The sequence below is a fragment of the Nomascus leucogenys genome, chromosome 6 (genome assembly GCF_006542625.1).
Source record: "Nomascus leucogenys isolate Asia chromosome 6, Asia_NLE_v1, whole genome shotgun sequence".
Lineage (NCBI taxonomy): Eukaryota > Metazoa > Chordata > Mammalia > Primates > Hylobatidae > Nomascus > Nomascus leucogenys.
Genome location: NC_044386.1, coordinates 15781611 through 15806358, shown reverse-complemented (window position 1 = coordinate 15806358; position 24748 = coordinate 15781611). Strand labels below are relative to the sequence as shown.

General features: G+C 44.5%; 1 protein-coding gene across 1 annotated transcript in view; it reads left to right on the top strand.

Moving 5' to 3' along the window:
• Window positions 1-24748, top strand: part of MYO10 (myosin X) — a 274349-nt gene that overhangs the window by 229267 nt on the left and 20334 nt on the right. The window contains exons 22-28 of the mRNA XM_003263177.3: window positions 5914-6020; window positions 7709-7942; window positions 8279-8324; window positions 9026-9901; window positions 11295-11418; window positions 15942-16185; window positions 20635-20730. Coding sequence (XP_003263225.3) covers window positions 5914-6020; window positions 7709-7942; window positions 8279-8324; window positions 9026-9901; window positions 11295-11418; window positions 15942-16185; window positions 20635-20730 — 1727 coding nt within the window. The remainder of the gene's footprint in view (window positions 1-5913; window positions 6021-7708; window positions 7943-8278; window positions 8325-9025; window positions 9902-11294; window positions 11419-15941; window positions 16186-20634; window positions 20731-24748) is intronic.

The window sequence follows — 24748 nt, the reverse complement described above, 5'->3', positions numbered from 1 at the left end:
ACCCCAGACCCTTCTAAGTTTCTCTAATTAAAATACTGGCTTTTTTATCCCTGCAACCAGAGCAGCGACTGAGCGGGAGATCAGTAGTGGGTCTGAAATCCTTCCGGTTGTCAAAAACTCAGTCCAGAAAGCAAAAAGGAAAATCTACTTTTGAAGATGCTGTTGGGGCAGAGGCTCCTTAACCCCCTTTTCCAGATAGGAGCGGAGTATGGGCAGTCGAGCCTGAACAGAAAAAATCAGTCATGAAATTTGTTGTATGACTTCTTCTTTCCGGATCAGGGAGCTGCCAAGAACCTCATTTGGCTTCCACTCTCATTCCCCACCCACCTCCAATGACTTGTCACGTGGGAAAGACAGCAATGTGACTCGACACAGAAATGCAGGCAGCTGAGGACGCATGTGTCCTGAAAGAATGAATCCTCATTCCCACCCCTTCTGCCCTTACACACAGCAGTGCAATGTCAGAGAAGTATTTTAAAGCTTCCACTCATAATATGCTGTTTTTAATCTAGGATTTTCTTTGGTTTATAAAAAAGAGGAAAGGAAAGAGGAAGAAAGCGTGGGGAGAGAAAGACATATGTCTTGCAGTTTGACCAATGTGAGATTGATGACAAGTACTTAGGCTTCACCTCCTGGCCACTCAGCAAGGGAAAGTCATGATGGACCTACCTCCCTGCTCTAGGGGAATGTTTTACTGGTGAGGGATTTAAGATATAAACACAAAATGGGGTAGAGATGACATGCAGAGATAATCACATGAGCTAGCTATTGCTCTGTAATACATTACTGCAAACCTCGGGCTTTAACAACACACATTGATAATCTCATGGTATCTAAGGGTCAGAACTGGGGCACTGCTGAGCTGGGTCCTCTGATCAGGGTCCCCCAAGCCTGCAGTCCTTGTATCTTGGGGCTTTGTTCCTTTCTGGACCTCAGGGTATCTTCCAGGCTCACTTGGTCATTGGCAAAATTCATTTCCCTGTGTTTCTGCAGGACTGAAGTCCCTGTTTTCTTTCTCGTTGTTGGCTGGGAACCACTCGCAGCTCCTGGAAGCCCCTGAAGTTCCTTGACACATGGCCCCCTCACCACCTGGCAGCTCACTTCTTTCAGGCTAGCAGGATAACCCCATGCTCCAGCGTAGGAGGGAGTGTTATATGATGTAATGTTCTCACGGAAGTGACATCCCATCACCTTTGCTGCAGTCTAATGGCTAGAAGCAAGTCCCAGATTGCACCCCCACTCAGGAAGATTAAAGAGGGTTGTAACCCACTGGAGGCCACCTGAGGGTATGCGCCCCGCAGGTGATAGGTCTCTCTTCCTGGAAGCTAACTCTCCACTCCTGTAGCCAACTCATCTTTAGGTCTTGGCTTAGATGTAGACTTTGAAAGGACTCCTTTTTTGACATCTCCTCAGTGCACCCTACAGCTAGGGTAAGCCCCCTCCTCTGTTGTCCCAGGTCATCCTCTTCTTAGCCCTGATGTAGACTTCATATGCTGTCCTGTTGTCTTGCTGTTGGCTTCTCTACGATCACCCAGTAGAGCATGTAGAGCTGATTGTTCATTCTACCCAGTGCTGAGCTTAATCAGTGTCTATGAGGTGCTGAAAAACTATAAGAGCTGACACAGGATGTCATACATTTATTTACTTAGGAAAACTTACTGAAGAAAATGGCTCAAGTGGAGCTCTTGGCAGTGCAATATAATCTGCTCTGATTTTGTTTAATCAAAAAGAAATTGCAGGCCAGGCACAGTGGCTCACATTTGTAATTCCAGCACTTTGGGAGGCTGAGGCAGAAGGATCACTTGAGCCGAGGAGTCTGAGACCAGCCTGGAAAACATAGTGAGACCTTTTCTCTACTGAAATTCAGAAAAATTAGCCAGGCGTAGTGGCATGTGCCTATAGTCCCAGCTACTCGCGTGGCCAGAGTGGGAGGATTGCTCGAACCCAGGAGGTCAAGACTGCAGTGAGCCCTGATCATGCCACTGCACTCCAGCCTGGGCAACAGAGTGAGACCTTGTCTGAAAAACAAAAAGAAATTGCTTTCTCTATAAACGAGTCGCCTCACTGCCTTCTACGGTAGAGTAACATTAGAGATCATTAAAACTCACGCTAGCCATTAACAGTCTTTCCTGGGCTCCACATACTAATCCAACTTCACTTAGAATTTACATTATGGAAATCAGGCCCAAGGCAGGCTTGGGACGTAGTGTAGCATAGGGGACACAGAGACGTGGGCGTTGTCCTCAGTTTACTATGTTGGAAGATAAGATATTCACACACAGTGGATGAATTAAATCATGCAGTACAATCTTTTTAAAGGAGTAAGGAAACAGCTTCTTCAGGAGAGAGATCTCTATGGATTGAAATGATCAAGGAAGTATTCAAGAAGAAGTTTTTAAAGAGGAGTTCAGTTTTAATTGGTGAAAAGTTGGGAGTAGAAGTTGGATGGAAGTTTATTTTTCCACAGACATGTTAGGAAGTAAGTGCAAACATCAAAGCATTTGAATTGTGCCTTCTTGATAGCTTTGATCTTGACCAGTGTTTGATTTATATGTTGGATAGCAGGTGTTTTGGTGTGTTGCGGCCAGAAGGTCTTTCTGTTTAAAGCCTCAAACCTCTAATGAACTTCTGGTCTTCTGGTAAAGGAATGTCTGCCATACGCAACAGGCAAGTGTGGCCAGTATTGAAGGCAGCGAAGTAGACATGGCCCCACGTCTGAACTGGCTGGCTTATCTAAAACATATGTGTTCTTGTAAGGCAAGCATTGTTACCTAGAGGACTGGGGAAGCATTACTAGGAATTGAGGCGGCCTGTCGGATGCTTCATGGCACAGCCCACGGGCAGGAGATTGCAGCATATTTCCCTGCTGAACAGCTGTGTTTACGGTGACTGAGGTGGGCAGCTGGTCCCTCTCCTTCCTGGTTTTGGCTTTTCCCACTGCCTTAAGGATTCCTCAAGACCCAAGACTTTTACTTTTCTGACCCTCTGGACTTCAGTGTCAGACTTTTCTTCCTTGGTTCTATGGCAATGAAGCATGCGGGAGGTATTTTTATAAAGACAGTGTACTAGAATAACCCACAGGATCTTAAGCTACCTAAGAAGATAAAGGTGAAAAAGAACCACGTGAAATGCTTCCTGTTGGATATGGAGTCAAGTTCAGCCAAGCAGCGCCTGAGTGGGCACCACTCTTTGCTCAGCTGCTTTGGTGCCTGCTTTGATGCCACATTCCCAGTCACTAGGTTGTGCCAACTTGGTCTTGGCTGAGTCCTGGGAACATGGCAAAGTGACACAAGGGCTCACAGAAACACTTTCTGTATTAGTGTGTTCTCACACTGCTAATAAAGACATACCCGAGACTGGGTAATTTATAAAAGACAGAGATTTAATGGACTCACAGTTCCACGTGGCTGGGGAGGCCTCATGATCATGGCAGAAGATGAAGGAAGAGTAAAGACACGTCCTACATGGCAGCAGGCAAGAAAGCATGTGCAGGGCAACTCCCCTTTTTAAAACCATCAGATCTCATGAGACTTATTCACTACCACGAGAACAGCATGGGAAAGACCCGCCCCCATGATCCAATTACCTCCCACCAGGTCCCTCCCATGACACATGGGAATTATGGGAGCTACAATTCAAGATGAGATTTGAGTGGGGACACAGCCAAACCTATCACTTTCCTTCTGTCGTTGTCTAATTCAGGGTTCATGTTCTTAAGGAAACTGACAGGTCCCTAAAAGCATTTTCTCTATTTGCTTGCCCTTTAGGTTGGTGAAGGAGAATGTAAATAAAGATGTGGAAGAATACTTTTTAAAAACATATTTATTTATTTGTTTTGAGAGCTGTCGTCTTAATGGACTGAAAACTAAAGCAAGTATTTGTCTGATTCTGATTCTAACCAAGACATTCTTTTGACTTCCAATGGTGGAGAAGACCTTTGTTCCTTCACAAAGGTTTCCACTTGTTCACGTCATCGCTGTGTCGCTCATGAGAGTTGACACTTTTGTCTCTTTCGTCACCACCCCCCCCCCCCCCCAAGGTTTGGCTATTACTTTTCCTTTTAACCACTCATAAGAGCAAAAGCATTAGAGTAAGAAATGTAATACCAAACAAAAATCTCAAAGAGAAGTTGAAATACTTCCTTAAAGTCCAGTCTTGATGAAAACTGCTTTTGCTACATGGTTTTGATATGTACAGGGAATTCTGTATTTCTGAACATCTTTTAATGATGATCACATCCAACAAACTTTACACTTGTAGCTTCTGCAGAAACAGAATATATATATATATATTCTCATATATATGAGTATGTATAAGTATATATGAGTATATATGTGTATATATGAGTATGTATATATATGAATGTGTATATATGTATGTGTGTGTGTATATACGTGTATATATACGTGTGTGTATATATATGTACATATGTTGCTTTGAGACAGAATCTCACTCTGTTGCCCAGGCTGGAGTGCAGCACCATGATCTTGGCTCACTGCAACCTCCGCCTCCCAGGTTCAAGCAATTCTTCTGCCTCAGCCTCCCAAGTATCTGGGATTACAGGCACCCCTACCATGCGTGGCTAATTTTTTGTATTTTTAGTAAAGGCAGGGTTTCCCTGTGTTGGCCAGGCTGGTCTCCAACTCCTGACCTCAGGTGATCCACCTGCCTCAGCCTCCCAAAGTGCTGGGATTACTGGCATGAGCCACTGTGCCCGGCCAACAGAATATATTAATTGTATTATAAGGAGAGGATTGTATGGAGAGCTTTCCTAGGAGAATGATTTGTGATGGAGTTTTACCCAGAGCAGGAATAGGTACGGCTGTGAGTCATAAGGTGGTAGGACTCTTTATTTGCTTTTTTGCCCAAATGTCATGGAGGACACAGAGCAGAGAACCTGGAAAGATGTGCCATTGGGAGAACATGATGCACCATTTTAGGCCAGAATGACTCATGGAAGCATAAAGTAAAAAACTGTGGAGACACCAAAGTGCATCTGTGTGGACTGTTAATAAAAAAGCATGAAAATGTTTGATACTGGTTGTTATAGGGAATCATTCAAAATTTCTTATGCATGTATTAAATCTGAAATGGCAAAATTAAAAGCTACTTTATCAAGAGAAGGTCCTGGTATTATCATACCTTTTCAAAAACTAGGAATTCTGATACAAAGTGCCAATTACCTGACACACTTATTTGATAAGCAGAGGATGGAAGTGCCCATTCTGAGAAATAGGCAAGCAAACAGCTACAATTTATTTAGTCCTGGTACTGCTGTGCTTGTGATAGTCAAACTGAGATGCAGCTGAAATAATTCAGTTCTCATTTTAAACTCAGTTTTCAGAATTATGTTCTTAACGTCAATATTTTGAGTGCATTTAAGTTTCTGAAGCCAAGATACTCTGATTGTAATCACAGAGCAGGCACACAGAGAGGATTTCCACATAAAGGCAAAATAACGTTTTAGAAATTTCTTGGCTTCCCTTCCTTCATCCTTTCCTTCCTCCGCTTTCTGCGTCTCTGAATCATATTATGTAGACTCAGTGTAGTGACCAATGCTGGTCCATGAACTATTCGTCCCAGCCCATGATGTGTTAAGTGTTGAGAAGCTTAGATAGCAATTTGGTAGTCATCTTATGCCTGTTGAATTTAGTAACAATAACCATAAAAAGGACTTGTATTTTTATGCAGCATTTTTGTTTTTCCTTGTAATATATCTTTATTGGATTTTGCAACTGTTTTAGCCCATGACAGGTGGAACCTTTAAAAAGCACTATTCTAGAAAGCATGGCCATGTGGTGGATCAAACTTAGAGAAAAAAGCCTTAACTACCGAAGATATATTTGACTCAGAAATGCCTTCCTTCTGCTGGCCATGTTCTTTGCTTCTGACATGTGACCCCCTCCTGAGCAGGTCTTTCTTCGAGAATCCTTGGAACAGAAACTGGAGAAGCGGAGGGAAGAGGAAGTAACCCACGCAGCCATGGTGATTCGGGCCCATGTCTTGGGCTTCTTGGCACGGTAAGAACCCCACGCTGAGGGGAGAAGGCAGTAAGCTCCATGAGGGGGTTCTTCCTTCCCAGTGTGTTCCAGTGAAGTGGCCTGAGGTTTTCAAATTGAGGGGAGCCTCAGGTCAGGCCTCGTAAGCAGCCACTGCACTCGGGAGTGGCAGCAGGTAGGAAAGGGAGCTCTGCACTTTTTGACATCTCAGGTAGAAAGAACAGTGACATCAGGGAACTCTACTGAGATCTATTTATTTATTTGAGACAGGGTCTCACTCTGTCTCTGAGGCTAGAGTGTGGTGGCACGATCATGGCTCATTGCAGCCTTGACCTCCTGGGCTCAAGCAATTCTCCCACCTCAGACTCCCAAGTAGTTGGGACTACAGACACACACCACCATGCCTGGCTAATTTAAAAAAAATTTTTGTTTAGAGATGGGTCACTTCATGTTTCCAAGGAGGGTCTCAAACTCCTGGGCTCATGGGATCCTCCCGGCTGACAAAGTGCTGGGATTACAGGTGTGAGCCACCCCGTGTCCAGCCTTCTACTGATATTTAAATTGTTTACCTACTTCCTCTGCATCAGTTCGTGAAGCCACAGCGGCCTGGCTGTTCACCTTGGTGTTACCATTTTGGCTATAGAGACCCATCCTCCAGCTGTTTGAGGAATGAGGCGACTTCTTTTTTTTTTTTTTTTTTGAGACAGAGTCTCGCTCGGTCGTCTGGCTGGAGTGCAATGGCGCCATCTCGGCCCACTGCAACCTCCGCCTCCCAAGTTCAAGTGATTCTCCTGCCTCAGCCTCCCAAGTAGCTGGGACTATAGGTGCATGCCACCACGCCCGGCTAATTTTTGTATTTTTAGTAGAGGCGGGGTTTCACCATGTTGGCCAGGATGGTCTCGATCTCTTGACCTTCGTGATTCATCCGCCTGCCTCAGCCTCGCAAAGTGCTGGGATTACAGGCGTGAGCCACCACGCCTGGCCTTTTTTTTTTTTTTTTCAGTAGAGACGGGGTTTCACCATGTTGGCCAGGATGGTCTCGATCTCTTGACCTTCGTGATTCATCCGCCTGCCTCAGCCTCGCAAAGTGCTGGGATTACAGGCGTGAGCCACCATGCCCGGCCTTTTTTTTTTTTTTTTTTTTTTTTAGTAGAGACGGGGTTTCACCATGTTGGCCAGGATGGTCTCCATCTCTTGACCTCCATGATCCATCTGCCTGCCTCAGCCTTGCAAAGTGCTGGGATTACAGGCGTGAGCCACCGCACCTGGCCTGAGGCAACTTCTCTTCATGTGCATTTTAGTTCCCTCCACTATGCCCGTGAAACGCTACGTGTTACATTTTCTGAAGTACAAAGCTGTCCTGCTGTGATGATTTTTTTCATATGAACAGGAGAATATATCAGATCTCTTTGGGAACTATTTACCCAACTTTCTGCCAAGACTACTTAAAGCCAACATGAGGGGTTATGTGTTTATTTAGCCAAGATAGTGATAGGCTTCTTACTTTAGTTTTGTTTGTTATTATTTCTTTGTTTTTCTTCTGTTTTGTTTTGACCAAAGGGGCCTCCTTGTTCTCTGCAGTTTCCATAATGAGACTATCATTCTAAAACCGGGTCCTCTTTTGTCTTGTAGCCTTGATGTGAGCTCATTTGAATAGCTCAAAGCCTCATTACTTCAATGCCAATTCTGTTGTTTTCTTTCATTTTCAGAAAACAATACAGAAAGGTCCTTTATTGTGTGGTGATAATACAGAAGAATTACAGAGCATTCCTTCTGAGGAGGAGATTTTTGCACCTGAAAAAGGCAGCCATAGTTTTCCAGAAGCAACTCAGAGGTCAGATTGCTCGTAGAGTTTACAGACAATTGCTGGCAGAGAAAAGGGAGCAAGAAGAAAAGAAGAAACAGGAAGAGGAAGAAAAGAAGAAACGGGAGGAAGAAGAAAGGTACAGTACTTTTCTTGCTGGGATGAAACAAAAGGATCCATTTTGAGTGCTATGCTCGGTATCTGTCTGTGCAGCCAGAAATCCCAGCAGATGCCCCAGAACCTACAATTTGAAACAGTAACTCTTGGTGGCTAGAATATAAAATTCCTTGGCAGCATTAAAGACCCAGTTCTATGAATATTTTTATTCATACAGAATAAATCCACGGCCAGAGGAAGGGGCTCTGTCTTTCATGCTTTCTGTCTTTGGCAAAGCTGTTTGAAAAAGGTAGATCTCTCTGAAAAGTGATTCTAGGGTTATTGTTGTTGATTTTCACTTTTTCTTTACTATTTTTAGAGAAAGAGAGAGAGAGCGAAGAGAAGCCGAGCTCCGCGCACAGCAGGTAATGAGTGCAGTGACAACTTAGCCTCTCGTGTTTCTACTTCCCACTTCTAACCCTTGGACTCTAGGATTCAAAACTGCATTAAAGTAGAAAGATAACAGCAAGAACAATTTAAGAGGATGTGTTTATGATGCAATTTCTGACCCATTACAATTGGGTAAAGCGTAGCGAATGGCTGAGGTTTTAGTGTGCATCACAAGGGTATAATTTCTCTAAATCAGTATAACCAGCGTGTTAGTTTGCTAGGCCCACCACAGCCAAATACCACAGACCGGTGGATTGAACAGTGGAAATTGATTTTTCTCCCAGCTCTGGAGGCCAGAACTGCAAGATCAAGGTATCCTTAAGTTTGATGTTTTCTGAGGCCCCTCCCCTTGGCTTGCAGGTGGCCGTCTTTCAGTGTGTCCTCACACAGCCCTTTTTCTCTGCGTGACCTAGTCTCCTGTTCCCAAAAGGACACCAGTCATCTTGGATTAGGGCCCGCCGTAGTGAACTCATTTTAACTTAATCACCCCTTTAAAAGCCGTATCTCCAAATGCAGTCACATTCTGCAGTATTGGGGGTTAGGACTTCAACCTATAGACTTTATGGGGACACAGTCCAACTCATAATGACCATATTTCATCCTGGTTGCAAAGCGGGAGCTATGCTTGGACTTTTGTGCCGAAGCCTTCTGAAATCTCCCTTCTGCTTCTGTCCAGGAAGAAGAAACGAGGAAGCAGCAAGAACTCGAAGCCTTGCAGAAGAGCCAGAAGGAAGCTGAACTGACCCGTGAACTGGAGAAACAGAAGGAAAACAAGCAGGTGGAAGAGATCCTCCGTCTGGAGAAAGAAATCGAGGACCTGCAGCGCATGAAGGAGCAGCAGGAGCTGTCGCTGACCGAGGCTTCCCTGCAGAAGCTGCAGGAGCGGCGGGACCAGGAGCTCCGCAGGCTGGAGGAGGAAGCGTGCAGGGCGGCCCAGGAGTTCCTCGAGTCCCTCAATTTCGACGAGATCGACGAGTGTGTCCGGAATATCGAGCGGTCCCTGTCGGTGGGAAGCGAATTTTCCAGCGAGCTGGCTGAGAGCGCATGCGAGGAGAAGCCCAACTTCAACTTCAGCCAGCCCTACCCAGAGGAGGAGGTCGACGAGGGCTTCGAAGCCGACGACGACGCCTTCAAGGACTCCCCCAACCCCAGCGAGCACGGCCACTCAGACCAGCGAACGAGTGGCATCCGGACCAGCGACGACTCTTCGGAGGAGGACCCATACATGAACGACACAGTGGTGCCCACCAGCCCCAGCGCGGACAGCACGGTGCTGCTCGCCCCATCAGTGCAGGACTCCGGGAGCCTACACAACTCCTCAAGCGGCGAGTCCACCTACTGCATGCCCCAAAACGCTGGGGACCTGCCCTCCCCAGACGGCGACTACGACTACGACCAGGATGACTATGAGGACGGTGCCATCACTTCCGGCAGCAGCGTGACCTTCTCCAACTCCTACGGCAGCCAGTGGTCCCCCGACTACCGCTGCTCTGTGGGGACCTACAACAGCTCGGGTGCCTACCGGTTCAGCTCTGAGGGGGCGCAGTCCTCGGTGAGTACCTGCCTGGCATGTCCCAGTGAAATGGGTGGCCGGTCACACCCACCCCTGTTGCATCCTCAAGTTGAATGAAGATACCTGTAGGATATCTGTGCAAAGATTGCAGAGTCGTGCTCTTAGAGATCATCTTAAACCTTTTTCTTATTCCATAAGCCAATTGCATTCATAAGTAGAACTCTGATGTGCCTGTTTCAGTTTTAGCACAAAGCCCAGAGTTGAACTGTGCCCACAACTTGAGAAAACTGGCTATTTATTTATTTATTTATTTATTGTTGTTGTTGTTGTTTTTGAGGTGGAGTCTTCTCTGTCACCCAGGCTGGAGTACATTGGCAGGATCTCGGCTCACTGCAGTCCCCACCTCCCGGGTTCAAGCTATTCTGCTGCCTCAGCCTCCTGAATAGCTGGGATTACAGATGTCCGCCAGCACACCCGTCTAATTTTTGTATTTTTAGTAGAGATGGGGTTTTACCATGTTGGCCAGGCTGATCTGGAACTCCTGACCTCAGGTGATCCACCTGCCTCGGACCCCCAAAGTGCTGGGATTACAGGCGTGAGCCACCATGCCCGGCCGAAAACTGGCTTTTTAAGTGGAACTTTTGTTTATTTTATTTTATTTCTTCCTTCCCATTTTTTACAATTTGAATGGAACTTTTAGCTTTGCCGTGCTGCGTTAGGAAATGAAGACACACCCTAAACTGGAACAAGACTTGCCAGGGGTGAATTGGCAAAGTTTCCTTGCACTAACTTCACAATCCAAACCACACAATGTTATTTCTTATAGTGGCTGTAAAGGAGGAAGCTGCAGGGCTTAAATGCACTCTTTTCAGTTTCTGGATTTATCTGTAGTTTACTTTTATTTTGTCTCTTTGGTCGTGCATTGAATGTTCTCTTGACTTTCAAAGATTTGAAAATATATTTAACATAGTAATTCAGAGGGGCTTAACGCTTGCATGGTTTGATTAAAATTATAGCCTTAAAAAGCATTGTTAGTTTTAGGGCAGATAGCCTTTGGATTCAAGTGTATCTTATCTTTCATGTATCAATCCAGCTGACCATTTGACCTTAAAAGTTGGTATTTTTAATTCTGAATTATTTGTGTGCTACTGTAAATTAGGCGTATTGCTTCTGTGTCAGTTGTTTTTTTTCTTTTTCCTTTTTCCTTTTTTTTTTTTGAGACGGAGTCTTGCTCTGTCGCCCAGGCTGGAGTGTAGTGACGCGATCTCTGCTCAGTGCAGTCACTGCCTCCTGGGTTTGAGTGATTCTCCTGCCTCAGCCTCTCGAGTAGCTGTATTTTTGTATTTTTTCAATGATGATACATGCTGGGTGTCTTTGTGGCTTGCTTTGTGGCCTTTTCCCTCATCATTGGCTTCTCTCTCTCTCGGTCCAGTTTGAAGATAGTGAAGAGGACTTTGATTCCAGGTTTGATACAGACGATGAGCTTTCGTACCGGCGTGACTCTGTGTACAGCTGTGTCACTCTGCCGTATTTCCACAGCTTTCTGTACATGAAAGGTATGACTGCAGCCGCCATGGAGTCTGGGTTAGGGGAAGAGCGAGGTGTTATTTTATCCGGGCTGATGGATGGGGGTGGGAAATAGCGGAGGTGTTATTGTATCTGGGCTGATGGATGGGGACTGGGAAAGTCATTCTACCTACCCTTACCTCGGTGTTGGGCCACTTAGATGAATGAAGGGACACCTTGTCATGTTGGTGTGACATGGGTGATGTGGTCCTACCAGCATGAACACAGTCGTGACTCCCCTGGTTTGGTGCAGAGTGGCAGGACAAAGCATTTGCAACCACCGCCTGCATTATCAGTCCTTCTCCCCTCTGTCTCTCCGTCTTGTTTTCCTTTCTTAGCTCTTTCTTCATCCTCCTTCTATTTTCTCTCCCTCTCTCTCCCACTTTCTCTTTCACTGTCTCCCTCTCTGTCTGAGTCTCATTGCTCTCTCTCACATATACAGACATACAAACCAATGTGTGTGTTGCTGCTGCTGCTGGAATTGGTCAAGACCCATTCTCATGATAAACTGCATGTTCTCTCCTGCCAGGGATACTAGAGAGCCTAGAAGGATGTGCTATACATGGGGAAAAGTGAAGATCTCACTGAGGCCCACTGCTTGCTTGAACTGCTCACCATACCTACTTCATGATGAGCATTTGCATTGTATGCTTTGATTGTTATTAACCTTTGAATATACTTTGCTGAACCTTAACACTCAGGGGCCTTGACGCATACTCCTTTTGGAAAATTATTTACTATTTATCTATTTGTTTAGGTATTTATTTAAGACAGGGTTTTGCTCTGTTACCCAAGCTAGAGGGCAGTGGTGTGGTCATGGCTCACTGCAGCCTCGAACTCAGGTTCAAGCCATCTTCCTGCCGCAGCCTTCATAGAAGCTAGGACTGCAGGTGCACACCATCATGCCAGGCTAATTTTTTGTAGAGATGGAATCTCACTACATTGCCCAGGCTGGTCTCCAACTCATGGCCTCAAGCAGTCCTCCCACCTTGGCCTCCCAAAGTGCAGGAATTGCAGGCATGAGCCACCATGCCTGGCCAGAAAATTATTTAATTATTTAATTGGGACCTTGTATTTATGCTTTGTTCCTGTTCTTGACTGTGACTCGTAACTCAGTGACAGGGATAATAAGAAACCATAATCATCACCAGTTTTGGGCAGGAGTTTTACGTGGATGGTTAAAAAGAAGGGACCATCCTGTTTCTTGCATGGACCTAGACTTGGAGAGGGGAGGGAGTCAAGAACGTGGGGATGGGCAGGGATATGAGAATCTTCCTCCCCAGGTCTCCTCTTCCTGCTTTATCCCATCTTTGATTTTTAAATTTGTCTTCTCCTTCCCTTTTCTTCACTTTCCTTTTTACTGCTGTCTTTCTTCATTTACATTTACATTTTCTTTTTTTTGTCTTCACCACCATGAAAGCCTTTTTTTTTTTTTTTTGAGACAGGATCTTGTTCTCTTGCCCAGGCTGGAGTGCAATGGCACAGTCTTGGCTCACTGCAGCCTCTGCCCCCGGGTTCAAGTGATTCTCCTGCCTCAGCCTCCTGAGTAGCTGGGATTACAGGCACGCGCCAATGCCCAGCTAATTTTTGTATTTTTAGTAGAGACGGGGTTTCACCATGTCGGCCAGGCTGGTCTCGAACTCCTGACCTTGTGATCTGCCTGCCTTGGCCTCCCAAAGTGGTGGGATTACAGGAGTGAGCCACCGCACCCAGCCATGAAAACCCTTTTATTCCGTTTTCCCTTCTTTCTTTCTGTGCTTCTCTTTTCTGTTAGCTTCTTTACGCTTTTTTTCCATGTCTTTTCTTTTGTTGTCTTCAACTTTTTTTTTCTGTTTTCTTCACTTGTGGCTTTGTTTGCTGGATTCCTTTTTTGCTTCACCTGCTCCTCTTAGAAAACATGGGTCTAGTGACGACTATCAGTCATTTGCCTTTCAGAGTTCTGCCATCCTCAGCTTTGGAGCCCCACAGTGCTCATGAAACCCCTAGAAGATTTGGTTTAGGGGAGACTTTTAGTAGGACTGTTGGAATGAAAAACATCGAGGGTGATGTAGCCAGCACTGGAACACCTGACAAAGGAAAAAATGTCATTGCGAATCAGAACCTAATGATCCAATAAGTATTTAATCATAGCATCTTAAGATTTTCTCAGTTAGAAATCAACTTAACTGTTTTTACTATTATATAATTCCCATTCCTCAATTTTTAATTCCACAGTTAATTTGAAAATTCTCTTCAATATTCCTCTTATTTTTAATGTATGGCATTGATTTTTTTTTTTTTTTTTTGAGACAGAGTCTCGCTCTGTCACCCAGGCTGGAGTGCAGTGGCACGATCTCGGCTCACCACAACTGCTGCCTCCCGGGTTCGTGCCATTCTTCTGGCTCAGCCTCCTGAGTAGCTGGGATTACAGGCACGCGCCACCACACCTAATTTTTGTATTTGGAGTAGAGACGGGGTTTCGCCATGTTGGCCAGGATGGTCTCTATCTCTTGACCTTCGTGATCCATCCGCCTGCCTCGGCCTCCCAAAGTGCTGGGATTACAGGCGTGAAACATCACGCCCAGCAGCATTGATTTATTATACAGTTACTGGATTAAAACCAGTAAGAGTAGGAAAAAAGTAAAGACACATTCAAAGTATTAAAATCAGGGTCAAAGAAGTTAAGTGGGTGAGTTTTCGGCATCTCTTAATAAAGCTATTGTGTAAATGCAGCATCATTTAATATTTAATAAAACTTTAATTAAAACAGAGCCAAAAAGTTTCAGAGCAACTAATGAATGAAAAAGAAAATCTAATCACCAGTTTATATTTCATGGGCATAAATAAGTTTTTACAACCAAATAACCTACTAAAGGTGTTTGCAATTAGGAAATTACTGTATCAAGTAGATCTCTAAATGATGAATTATCAAGAGAGGGCCTGGAATTGCAAAGGGAGGGCCAAGAGTGAGTGCTATCGATAACAGAACAACATATTAAATAAACTAATGGTGAGGGCTGTTGTGATGACTGTTCTAATCTTCGAAATAACTGTGAATAAGCTTTATCATTTAACAACAACAAGATAACAGAATAACTTTGCACAATTTTCCTCCAGGCTTGTTTTGAGAAACCCAGATTAAAATCACAAATCAAAAAACTAATATTGTTTCATTCTGGTAGCCCTTGGCAAGTTTGCCGTATGTTAGGACACAGCTCTGCAGCTTGGCACAATTACCAAAGATGTCTCAGCTAGATGAGCAGGGGCCTCTTGGACAAAAGGAGGGAGAGGAGTCTAGAAAGTTCCGTGAAGCAAATGCACTGTCTGGTTTTCAGACACTGAATTCATAAAAGGATAGGATTATACTTACTTTAAATATCCCATGTTTAAATGACCCTTATTTTCATTACTGGTTGGTCAAAAGAAAATAATGTGTGGACAGTCTTATAATAACAGATGTGTGTAAGAGGTTGGTCTTGAGCGGGTTGGGGAATCTGGAATACAAAATTATCCTCCCGGAAGAGCATAGCAAGATTTTTTTATCCTATGAAAGATAACGTGTATATTTAAGTTCAAATCTTAGTGTAGTTTGTACTCTTGCTTTCTTTTTTTTTTTTCATAGTCTCAGTCTTATAGCTGTAAACCATTTTCAGATGATGCTTTTCTTTGAAAAGATGTTTTTCTTCAAAAAGCCATATTGTCTTTACCTATGTAAGTTAGACTTTATCAGTCAGTCCTGGAATCACTGATAAAAAAATTCTTATTCGCACATTGACCAAATATGGAAGGAAATGGGTAAACTTTGTTTATTTTTTGAGACGCAGTCTCACTCTGTCATCCAGGCTAGAGTCTAGTGGTACAATCTCGGCTCACTGCAACCTCCTCCTCCTGGGTTCAAGCGATTGTCCTGCCCCAGCCTCCCAAGTAGCTGGGATTACAGGCATGCACCACCATGCCCAGCTAATTTTTGTATTTTTAGTAGAGATGGGGTTGTATCATGTTGGCCAGGCTGGTCTCGAACTCCTGACCTCAAGTGATCCACCTGCCTCGGCCTCCCAAAGTGCTGGGATTACAGACATGAGCCACCTCTTCTGGCCCAAAAAACGGGTAAAGAAACTAGTAAACTTTGACACCATGTTAAAATAATTTTCCCTCTCTGGTGCATTTTGGGATAAGCCTGATCCATACATAGGGACATGGTTCTCACCCTTGGCTTTTGACTCATTCCTGGGTTAGAGTGTCAGTTCATTACTTGCTTTTCTATTGGCTCCTTTCAAAGCTTTCTCAGCTAAGTGAGCAGGAACTCCTTTGGATGGAAGGATTCTTGTGTAATCCAGCCCAGCTGGTGTGACATCTGTGTGGTGCCCCCAGACATGAGCTAGCAGTGCCGCTCCTCGCTGAGGGGTCTCTGCGGTGCTGCGGCTGGGGCAGAGTCTAAGCTCGGCTAGACCTTAACACCTGCTATGCATGTTGTTGTCATCCAATTTGACTGACTTTCCTTTCACCCCTCTCTACCCAATCTTGCGGGGAACAGGTGGCCTGATGAACTCTTGGAAACGCCGCTGGTGCGTCCTCAAGGATGAAACCTTCTTGTGGTTCCGCTCCAAGCAGGAGGCCCTCAAGCAGGGCTGGCTCCACAAAAAAGGTGGGGGCTCCTCCACGCTGTCCAGGAGAAATTGGAAGAAGCGCTGGTTTGTCCTCCGCCAGTCCAAGCTGATGTACTTTGAAAACGACAGCGAGGAGAAGCTCAAGGGCACCGTGGAAGTGCGAACGGCAAAGTAGGTTGCTAAGCCTGGCTGTGGCCCGATGCGTTGCTCGATGTTTTACGCTGGTGGTCACCGAGCCACGCTGTGCAAGTTCCTTGCAGCGGCAGTATCCTGTAATAGGTGTCCTGATAATTCAGTTCAGTGGGTTAAATTACTGGGAAACTGGGAAGCAAGACTTAATCTGTGAGTATTTTGCTTTTTGTGATTACACTCAGACATGTGGCTGTCATTTGGAAGATGGCCAGCCAGTTGGACCTGGAAGTTGCCCAGTGGAAATGGAATTGTATGTGTGGAGGAAGAATGGTGTGAATTTGGAACAAGCGGCTGAGTCTTTTTATGGGTTAATGTATCACTTTCAATTCCTTACTCCAGCTGTAGCCAGCAGATAAATTAGCTAAATTAAAAGCAGACAGACTGGAGGAGTTTTCTGAAATGAATCACTTGTCTTCTGTTACACCGGTGTTGGTTATACTGGCCATCCCCATTCCCAGCAATGAGAGGAACAGGGCTGGTCTTCCAATCCAACATGCCCCTTTTTCTGCCACACCCTTATAGAACCAAAGCTTTGGACTATTGAGGGCCTATTATTTTTGTTAGAAGACTAAGTAATGTTTCCAGAAAATTGTTGGGAGTTACAGGCAGCTGGTTTTTGGGGTAACTAGATACTAAGCCTGAAAACATGTTTGGGGATAACCTGTAGCCATACTCCACTCAAAACTGAGTGACCTCAAATATTTAGAAAAGTAGTAAAATAATCTTTGAGGGATCTAAAATTAATGCCTGAAGTCAGGAGCCTTAAAAGTAAAATGTTTCTACTATCAGCCAGCATCAGCACTTCAGAAAAGTATTCATTGTAAAGTGGAAAGTTAAATGAGGAGAGTGAAGTCTTTTATGTATTTGATTGTAAGGGAAATCTCATGTCTCTGCAGATGGCAGAATATTGGACATTTCCAGGCTGTCCATTTGGAGTTCATGAGGTGCGGGAGTGTGCTTGTGAGAATACTGGGTCTGAATCCTTCAGGGGTTCACAGCAAGGCATGGCTCTGTTGCCTCTGCCATCTTCTGTCAGCCTCACATACCATGCTGTTACTCATCTGTCTATAGATCGATTGATTGATTGACTGACAGGGTCTCACTCCCATTGCCCAGGCTGGAGTGCAGTGACACGATCTCGGCTCACTGCAGCCTCAACTTCCTGGGCTCAGGTGATCCTCCCACCTCAGCCTTCCGAGTAGTTGGGACTATAGGTGTGTGCCACCATGCCAGGCTAATTTTTTGTATTATTAGTAGAGACGGGGTTTCACCATGTTGCCCAGGCTGGTCTCAAACTCATGGGCTCAAAGCCATCCGCCTGCCTTGGTCTCCCAAGTGCTGGGATTATGGCCGTGATGTTTCTCTTTAATTATCCCATAGAAGGGGCCACAAGCACCAAGAAGCTGTGAGAGAGAGAGGCACAGTATTGAATTTCACCAGAGTACATTGATGTGTGTTTCTTTGCAACTCACTCTGTATGCTGCTTAATAAAAGCTGTATTCTCAGGTGCTTCATCAGAATTACGCTGAGCTATGGAAATGTTAGCTCTTATTCAGCCATTTCTGTCACCTTCTATAGAACAGGAACAGTGAGTTATTATTATGGAAAACTTCAATCATGGGCAAGAGTGGGTAGAAGAATATAATAAAACACAGACTTATTCCAGAGCTTTCGGTGGCTATCCACCCATGGCCAAGAGGGTTTCATCCACAGTTCTATCCAGTCCGCTCCCCCAGCAAACTACCTTCTTTTATAGCAAGTCCCTATCATATAATTTCTTCTGTAAATATTTAGTATGCATTTAAACATTCTAATATATAATCACAATACCATTATCACGTTAAAAAAAATGTTAGCTCCTAATATTATCCAAACTCCCAGTCATTGTTCAGTTTCTGCAGTGGCCTTATTTTTTTATTTTTATTTTTTTGAGACCGAGTCTCACTCTGTTGCCCAGGCTGGAGTACAGTGGCACAACCTTGGCTCACTGCAACCTCTGCCTCCCTGGTTCAAGCAATTCTCCTGCCTCAGCCTTCTGAGTAGCTGGGATTACAGGTGCCTACCACCATGCCTGGCTAATTTTTGTATTTTTAGTAGAGACAGGGTTTCACATATTATCCAGGCTGGTCTCGAACTCCTAACCTCAGGTGATCTGCACACCTCACCTTCCCAAAGTGCTGGGATTACAGGCGTGAGCCACTGTGCCTGGCCTGCAGTTTCCAAGTGGAGGTGGTAGTGTTCTTGTTGGTTTGGGTTGGTTTTATAGTTACTTTCTTCAAGTCAGAATCCAAATGAGGTCTAGATGTTGTCACTGGTTTTTAGATCACTGAAGTCTCTTTTAATGTATGGATGCCCCCCTCTGCCTTTCTTTCACTTGCTGTTTGTAATGGAACATGTTAGCCCGCTTATCCCATGGTTTCTAGATTTCACCAACCCTATATGGGCACCGTGTTTGAACATGTTTCTCTTTCTCATTTCTTTCTTGTGAATTGGTCATTAGACCTAGAGAGTGATCGAGTTCAGGTTTTCTTTCTGTTTATGAGTGCTTCACTTGTGTTGGTATTGATTTCTGTTAAGAAGGCTTAGAGTAGCTGGTTGTCCTCTTGTGATATCAGCAGTAGTTCTGATCTTGATTTTTTTTTTTTTTTTTTGAGACAGAGTCTTGCTCTGTCACCAAGGCTGGAGTGCAGTGGCACCATGTTGGCTCACTGCAACCCCTGCCTCCCGGGTTCAAGCGATTCTCCTGCCTCAGCCTCCCGAGTAGCTGGGACTACAGGTGCGCACTACCACGCCTGGCTAATTTTTGTATTTTTAGTAGAGATGGGATTTCACCATATTGGCCAGGCTGGTCTCAAACTCCTGACCTGAAGTGATCCGCCTGCTTCATCCTCCCAAAGTGCTGGGATTATAGGCGTGAGCCACCACGCCCTGCCCTGATCTTGATTTTTTAAAAAATATTTCATCTCAGTGATTCTAGCTATGAGGTCAGATAATACTTATTTTCTAACCAGACTATTTTAGTTTTGTTGCTGTAAAATACATGTTTTATTGTGAACATTTGTACTTTTTTTTTTTTTTTTGAGACGGAGTCTCACTCTTTCCCCTAGGCTGGAGTGCAGTGGCGCGATCTCAGCTCACTGCAAGCTCCACCTCCTGGGTTCATGCCATTCTCCTGCCTCATCCTCCCGAGTAGCTGGGAGTACAGGCACCTGCCACCTCGCCCAGCTAATTTTTTGTATTTTTAGTAGGGATGGAGTGTCACCGTGTTAGCCAGGATGGTCTCGATCTCCTGGCCTCGTGATCCGCCCGCCTCAGCCTCCCAAAGTGGTGGGATTATAGGCGTGAGCCACCGCGCCCGGCCGCACATTTGCACTTCTTTAGTTATCAGAGCAAGCTGGCTTTATGCCCCAAACCCTTCTTCATCAAACATATTACTATCTCTGGTCTGATCCTAACATCTGCTGCTGTTTACCCTGATTTTGTTAACCTGGTTCACCAATTTTATTTCTCTAGTGTTGTTTAGGGAGGGTTGCAGATGAGATCAAGATGGTATTGAGACCAGACACACCCAAATCCCGTGCCTCACTCCCAGCACCCCTCATGGAAATAATGTGCACATCTCAAGCAGAATTCAGACGCAGATGCCCTGGCCTTAAGCTGGGAGAGAGCTGTGATGAATTAGGGAAAGAGCTCACACCAGGCCAAGGTTGGTTTTGTAGATTTGAGAAAGGATCCAAAGGAAGTTGCAGGCAGGAGTGGGGGCTGCTGCCCCAGGCCTGTCTGGGGCCTGAGCAGGGATGGGCATTGGGCGGACCAGTGTGAGGGGAGAGAGCCTCTCCCCTAGAGAAGTCAGGGGAACCCTGCTATCCCTGGCCACACCAGCAGCCTCCTCCCTGGGCAGCAGAGAGGAGCCTGGCTCCCCCTAGAGGGAATCTTCATCATTGCTAAAAGGAAAGCCATTGTAGGTCCCTCCATGTCTTTTGGTGGTGGGTTCCAGAACCACCACCCCACTCCCCACCCCACTGCAGCCACCAAAATCCCTAGATGCTCGAGTTCCTGCTATAAAATGATATAATCATTGCATGTAACCTATGCATATTCTCCCACATACTTCAAATCGTCTCTAGATTACTTACAATAACTAGTATGATGCAAATGCATTGTAAATAGTAGTTACACTGTATTGTTTTTTAATTTGTAGTATTATTACTTTTTAAATTGGATTTTTATTTTTGATCTGCTGCCGGTTGAATCCACAGGTGCAGAACCCACAAATCCTGAACTCGCAGATATGGAGAGACAACTGTGTACCGTTTCTTCAGTAACAGACAGTTCCCAACTCTAGTCATTGGCTTCATTAATTGCTTTCCTCAGTTATTCAGAATTTGGTGTTCCTGATGTGCGTTTGTTGCTTTTGCTCCTTTGCAGAGAGATCATAGATAACACCACCAAGGAGAATGGGATCGACATCATTATGGTCGATAGGACTTTCCACCTGATTGCAGAGTCCCCAGAAGATGCCAGGTGAGTCTGCGCTGTCGACTTCATGTTACCCACATCCTGTTCCCTCATGCACAGGTGTGAGCATCACACAGAGCACTGTTTACCATACTGGCCTTGAAAAATTTTAATTGACTTTCTGTTAGGATGGTTGAAGAACCAAGAGTCATACGAGATTGATGTACTTGTCCGTTGGGGAATCTTTCCCTGGGCAAATGTGTTCAAGTACAGCACAGGGCTCAGGATTTCCAGCCTCCAGTGCCACTAGACAGACCCGTTGTCATCTGTCTCAGGCTGTTACTATCACCGGTAGCGTGTGTAAATTATACAGCTGCATGAAGCTGAAAGCCTGCCCTCTGGAAGTTTCTGAGCTTTGAAAGTGAATCGTTTGTGTTTGCATAAGGACCAAAAGGGCGGGGAGCAGTAACTGATGGCTGTTTAAGCAACTGATAGTGCTATGGCATTGGGGGATTTTAAAGATCTTAATATTGAAGAATTCAATGGAAGAGGTACTAGCTTACACAAAACTTACTATTAGCTTGGTGGAAAAGTAATCGCAATTGTATTTCAGGCTACTACTATTCTAAATGTTTCATACCTAAGTATTTCAGGAAGTATTCTAAATGCTTCATAAATATTAACTCTTTTGATTCTCTTGAATCCTGCAAGGTAGACGTTAATTATTACCATCATCCACACTTTGCAGAATAAGAGACTAGGGTACAGAGAACGGTTAGTATCATTTGTAATGCAGTGCAACCTCAGTTCTGTTGAATGGAGACATTGAACTTCTTAAAAACATTTGCTCCTAAGGAGCTTTAACTTTTGACTGAGATTAGAAGAGGGTGGAGGCCTTCATTGGCTGGGGCAAGTTGTCTGTAACTTCCTGGACTTCAAGTTTCCATGCTGGAGTGCTGAGGAGACATAGCACAAAATTAAGGAGACTTAGCATTTGCTCTTCAATGTGATGGATCACAGGGTCACCTTGCGGATCTGACACCGTGGAGCGTCTGTCCTGACTATTCCTGCATCTTGTGAGTTTGTGAGTCTGCAGGGTTATGTTGGAGGTGTCTGTCATCTGCTCTGAGCAACGCTAGAGAACATCTTTTATTTTTTTCTTTTTTTGAGACAGAGTTTCTCTCTTGTTGCCCAGGCTGGAGTGCACTGGCGCAATCTTGGCTCACCACAACCTCCACCTTCCAGGTTCAAGCGATTCTGCTGCCTCAGCCTCCCAAGTAGCTGAGATTACAGGCGTGTACCACCACGCCTGGCAAGTTTTGTATTTTTTGTAGAGACGGGGGTTTCTCCATGTTGGTCAGGCTGGTCTTGAACTCCGGATCTCAGGTGATCTGCCTGCCTCGGCCTCCCAAAGTGCTGGGATTACAGGCGTGAGCCTCCTTGCCTGGCTGAGAACGTCTTTTAATTTACGAGGGTAACATCCAATAGCCGAATTCTTCAATTCTGAGCCCCAAGATCATTAGGACCTTCTAGTGTGTTCTCAGGACCGCTCGCTACCCCTTGCCCTTTGAATCTTTCTGAGTTGATACAATACCATGGTAGCAACATTAAGGGTAAAGACACCAGAAAATAATTATTCCCATGGGAACAAACTAAAACCCTGCTTAGACCCATAAATTCTAACACAAACTGGAAAAACAAGCAAACCTGGAATTATAGCCCATCATTCTGTCTGGGACTCCTGGAGACCACATGTGGTTGTTTGTGGCCCAGGGAATGCCTGCAGCTTTTCAGCTGAATTATAGGCCTGGCGTTTGGCAGCTGCCCTGTCTGTTTTATGCCATGATGAACCTGCTAAATTTAACCTTTGGAATATTTTAGCCAAGGACTTTTTCTCCTGACCAGTGGAACACTTTTTAAAAAAAAAAAATCCTTTTCAGATTCCAAGTTATACTTGACTCAAGAGAAGAAATTTATAAATTTGAGTCTAATCTAGACAGAATTGAAAGTGCAACAAATTTTATGCCTTTGTGTATGTGATTCCTACAACTCGAATGTATGTCTTTTTCAATGTTTAATTTGGGATATTTTTGAGATGAGCAAAGCAATGAAGTCTTGCTGTTTGGTTAACCAGAATGGATAGTGCAAATTTCTATTAAGGTGTTTTCCTTGTTGTATACAAGATATATGCATATCTGTTGTATATGTTGAATATTTTCAAGCTTGTAGTCACATTTTTCTCCCTTAGGAAGCACCGAGATGGATTTTAGTGCTTTGCTGTAAATCATTTGCACAGCCTACCTTTACATATGGTGTCATTTTTTTTTAACTTTAAACATGCCATTGGATACCAAGTACTTTCCCCTCTGCCTTAAATAGGAGTATGTATGTATTTTGTGTCTTATAAGCCCCCAGCAGGAGAAGGATACCCTAGCGTCTCTTTCATATTTGATAGCGTTCACATTTTGTAGTTGGTCAGTAAATGCTAGATGGATGTATGTCTGTTCATGGTCATTTTCCTGATGCTTTGTTCTGCTTGATTTTTCTCAAGTTGACGTGTTTTGTTTCGTTTTGTATTTGTTTTTTTGTGAGACAGAGTCTTGCTCTGTCACCCAGGCTGGAGTGCAGTGGAATAATCGTGGCTTACTGCAGCCTTGGTCTTCTGGGCTCAGGTGATCCTCCTGCCTCAGCCTCCTGAGTAGCTGGGACTACAAGCATGTACCACTACACCCAGCTAATGTTTTATTTTTGGTAGAGACTGGGCCTCAGTAAGTTTCCCAGGCTGGTCTCAAATTCCTGGACTCAAGCCTTCCTCCCGCCTTGGCCTCCCAAAATGCTGGAATCACAAGCGTGAGCCACCATGCCCAGACATTTTCCTTTATTTTCGGGTTGTGATGAGGCTGGATGTGAGAGTACTCATTTGAAATGAAGATGGAAGAGTTCTCTGGTCAAAATAGTTTTCTACTTTAAGCAGTTATTTTTCATTTCCAACTCTCCTGTGGTTTTATTGACTTGAGGAGAAATGCTGTTAGGTGGTTGAAAACCCCATCCTGGGAATACATAGAAAAAATGGACATCTAGGCCCGGCACAATGGCTCATGCCTGTAATCCGAGCACATTGGGAGGCTGAGGTAGGTGAATCACCTGAGGTCAGGAGTTCAAGACCAGCCTGGCCAACATAGTGAAACCCCATCTCTACTGAAAATACCAAAAATTAGCCGGGCATGGTGGCGTGCGCCTGTAATCCCAGCTACTCGGGAGGCTGAGGCAGGAGAATCACTTGAACCCGGGAGGTGGAGGTTGCAGTGAGCCAAGATTGTGCCGTTGTACTCCAGCTTGGGCAACAAGACTGAAATTCCATCTTATAAAAAAAAAAAAAAAATAGACATCTAGTGGCCATTCCAATATGATACCCTCCATTACATGTTGAGTATCCCTTACCCAAAATGCTTGGGACTGGAAGTGTTGCAGATCTTGGCGTTTGGGATATTTGCATTAGACTTACCGGTTAAGCATCCCTAATCTGAAAATTTGAAATGTTCCAGTGAGCATTTCCTTTGAGCATCATGTCGGTGCTGAAAAAGTTTTGAATTTTGAAACATTTCAGATTTCAGATTTTTTTGGATTATGGATGCTCAACCTATATTGATCTTCTCACCTTAAAATTTATTTTTTAAAACAGAAAAAGCACCTGAATGTTCCCTACTTTATAAATAATATCTTAAGTAAGGATTCTTGATATAAGTATTTTGAGTAGAACTGAGGATTTTATTATTTGCTGTTAATTTCTCAAGGAACTCATTCATCATCGTCAAATGTTTGTAAAGGTCTATGGGACCGGAAAAGGCCATCCACTGACCTAAAGTTAGAACATAATATGGCACTTAAAGGCATTTACAGGTACTTTATCTGCTTCTTCTCACTTTATTCTTTGGTAATGAAACCGACATTTACCCCTAAGAAGTAATCAAATTAAAAGCAAAGGTGCTTAGAGATGTCATTTTCACAGAGCACGTGCAGTAGGGCGCTATTGCTTTGCCAATACGAGGTTGGCCTCTCCTTGACAGTTGCTCTCTCTTCCCCA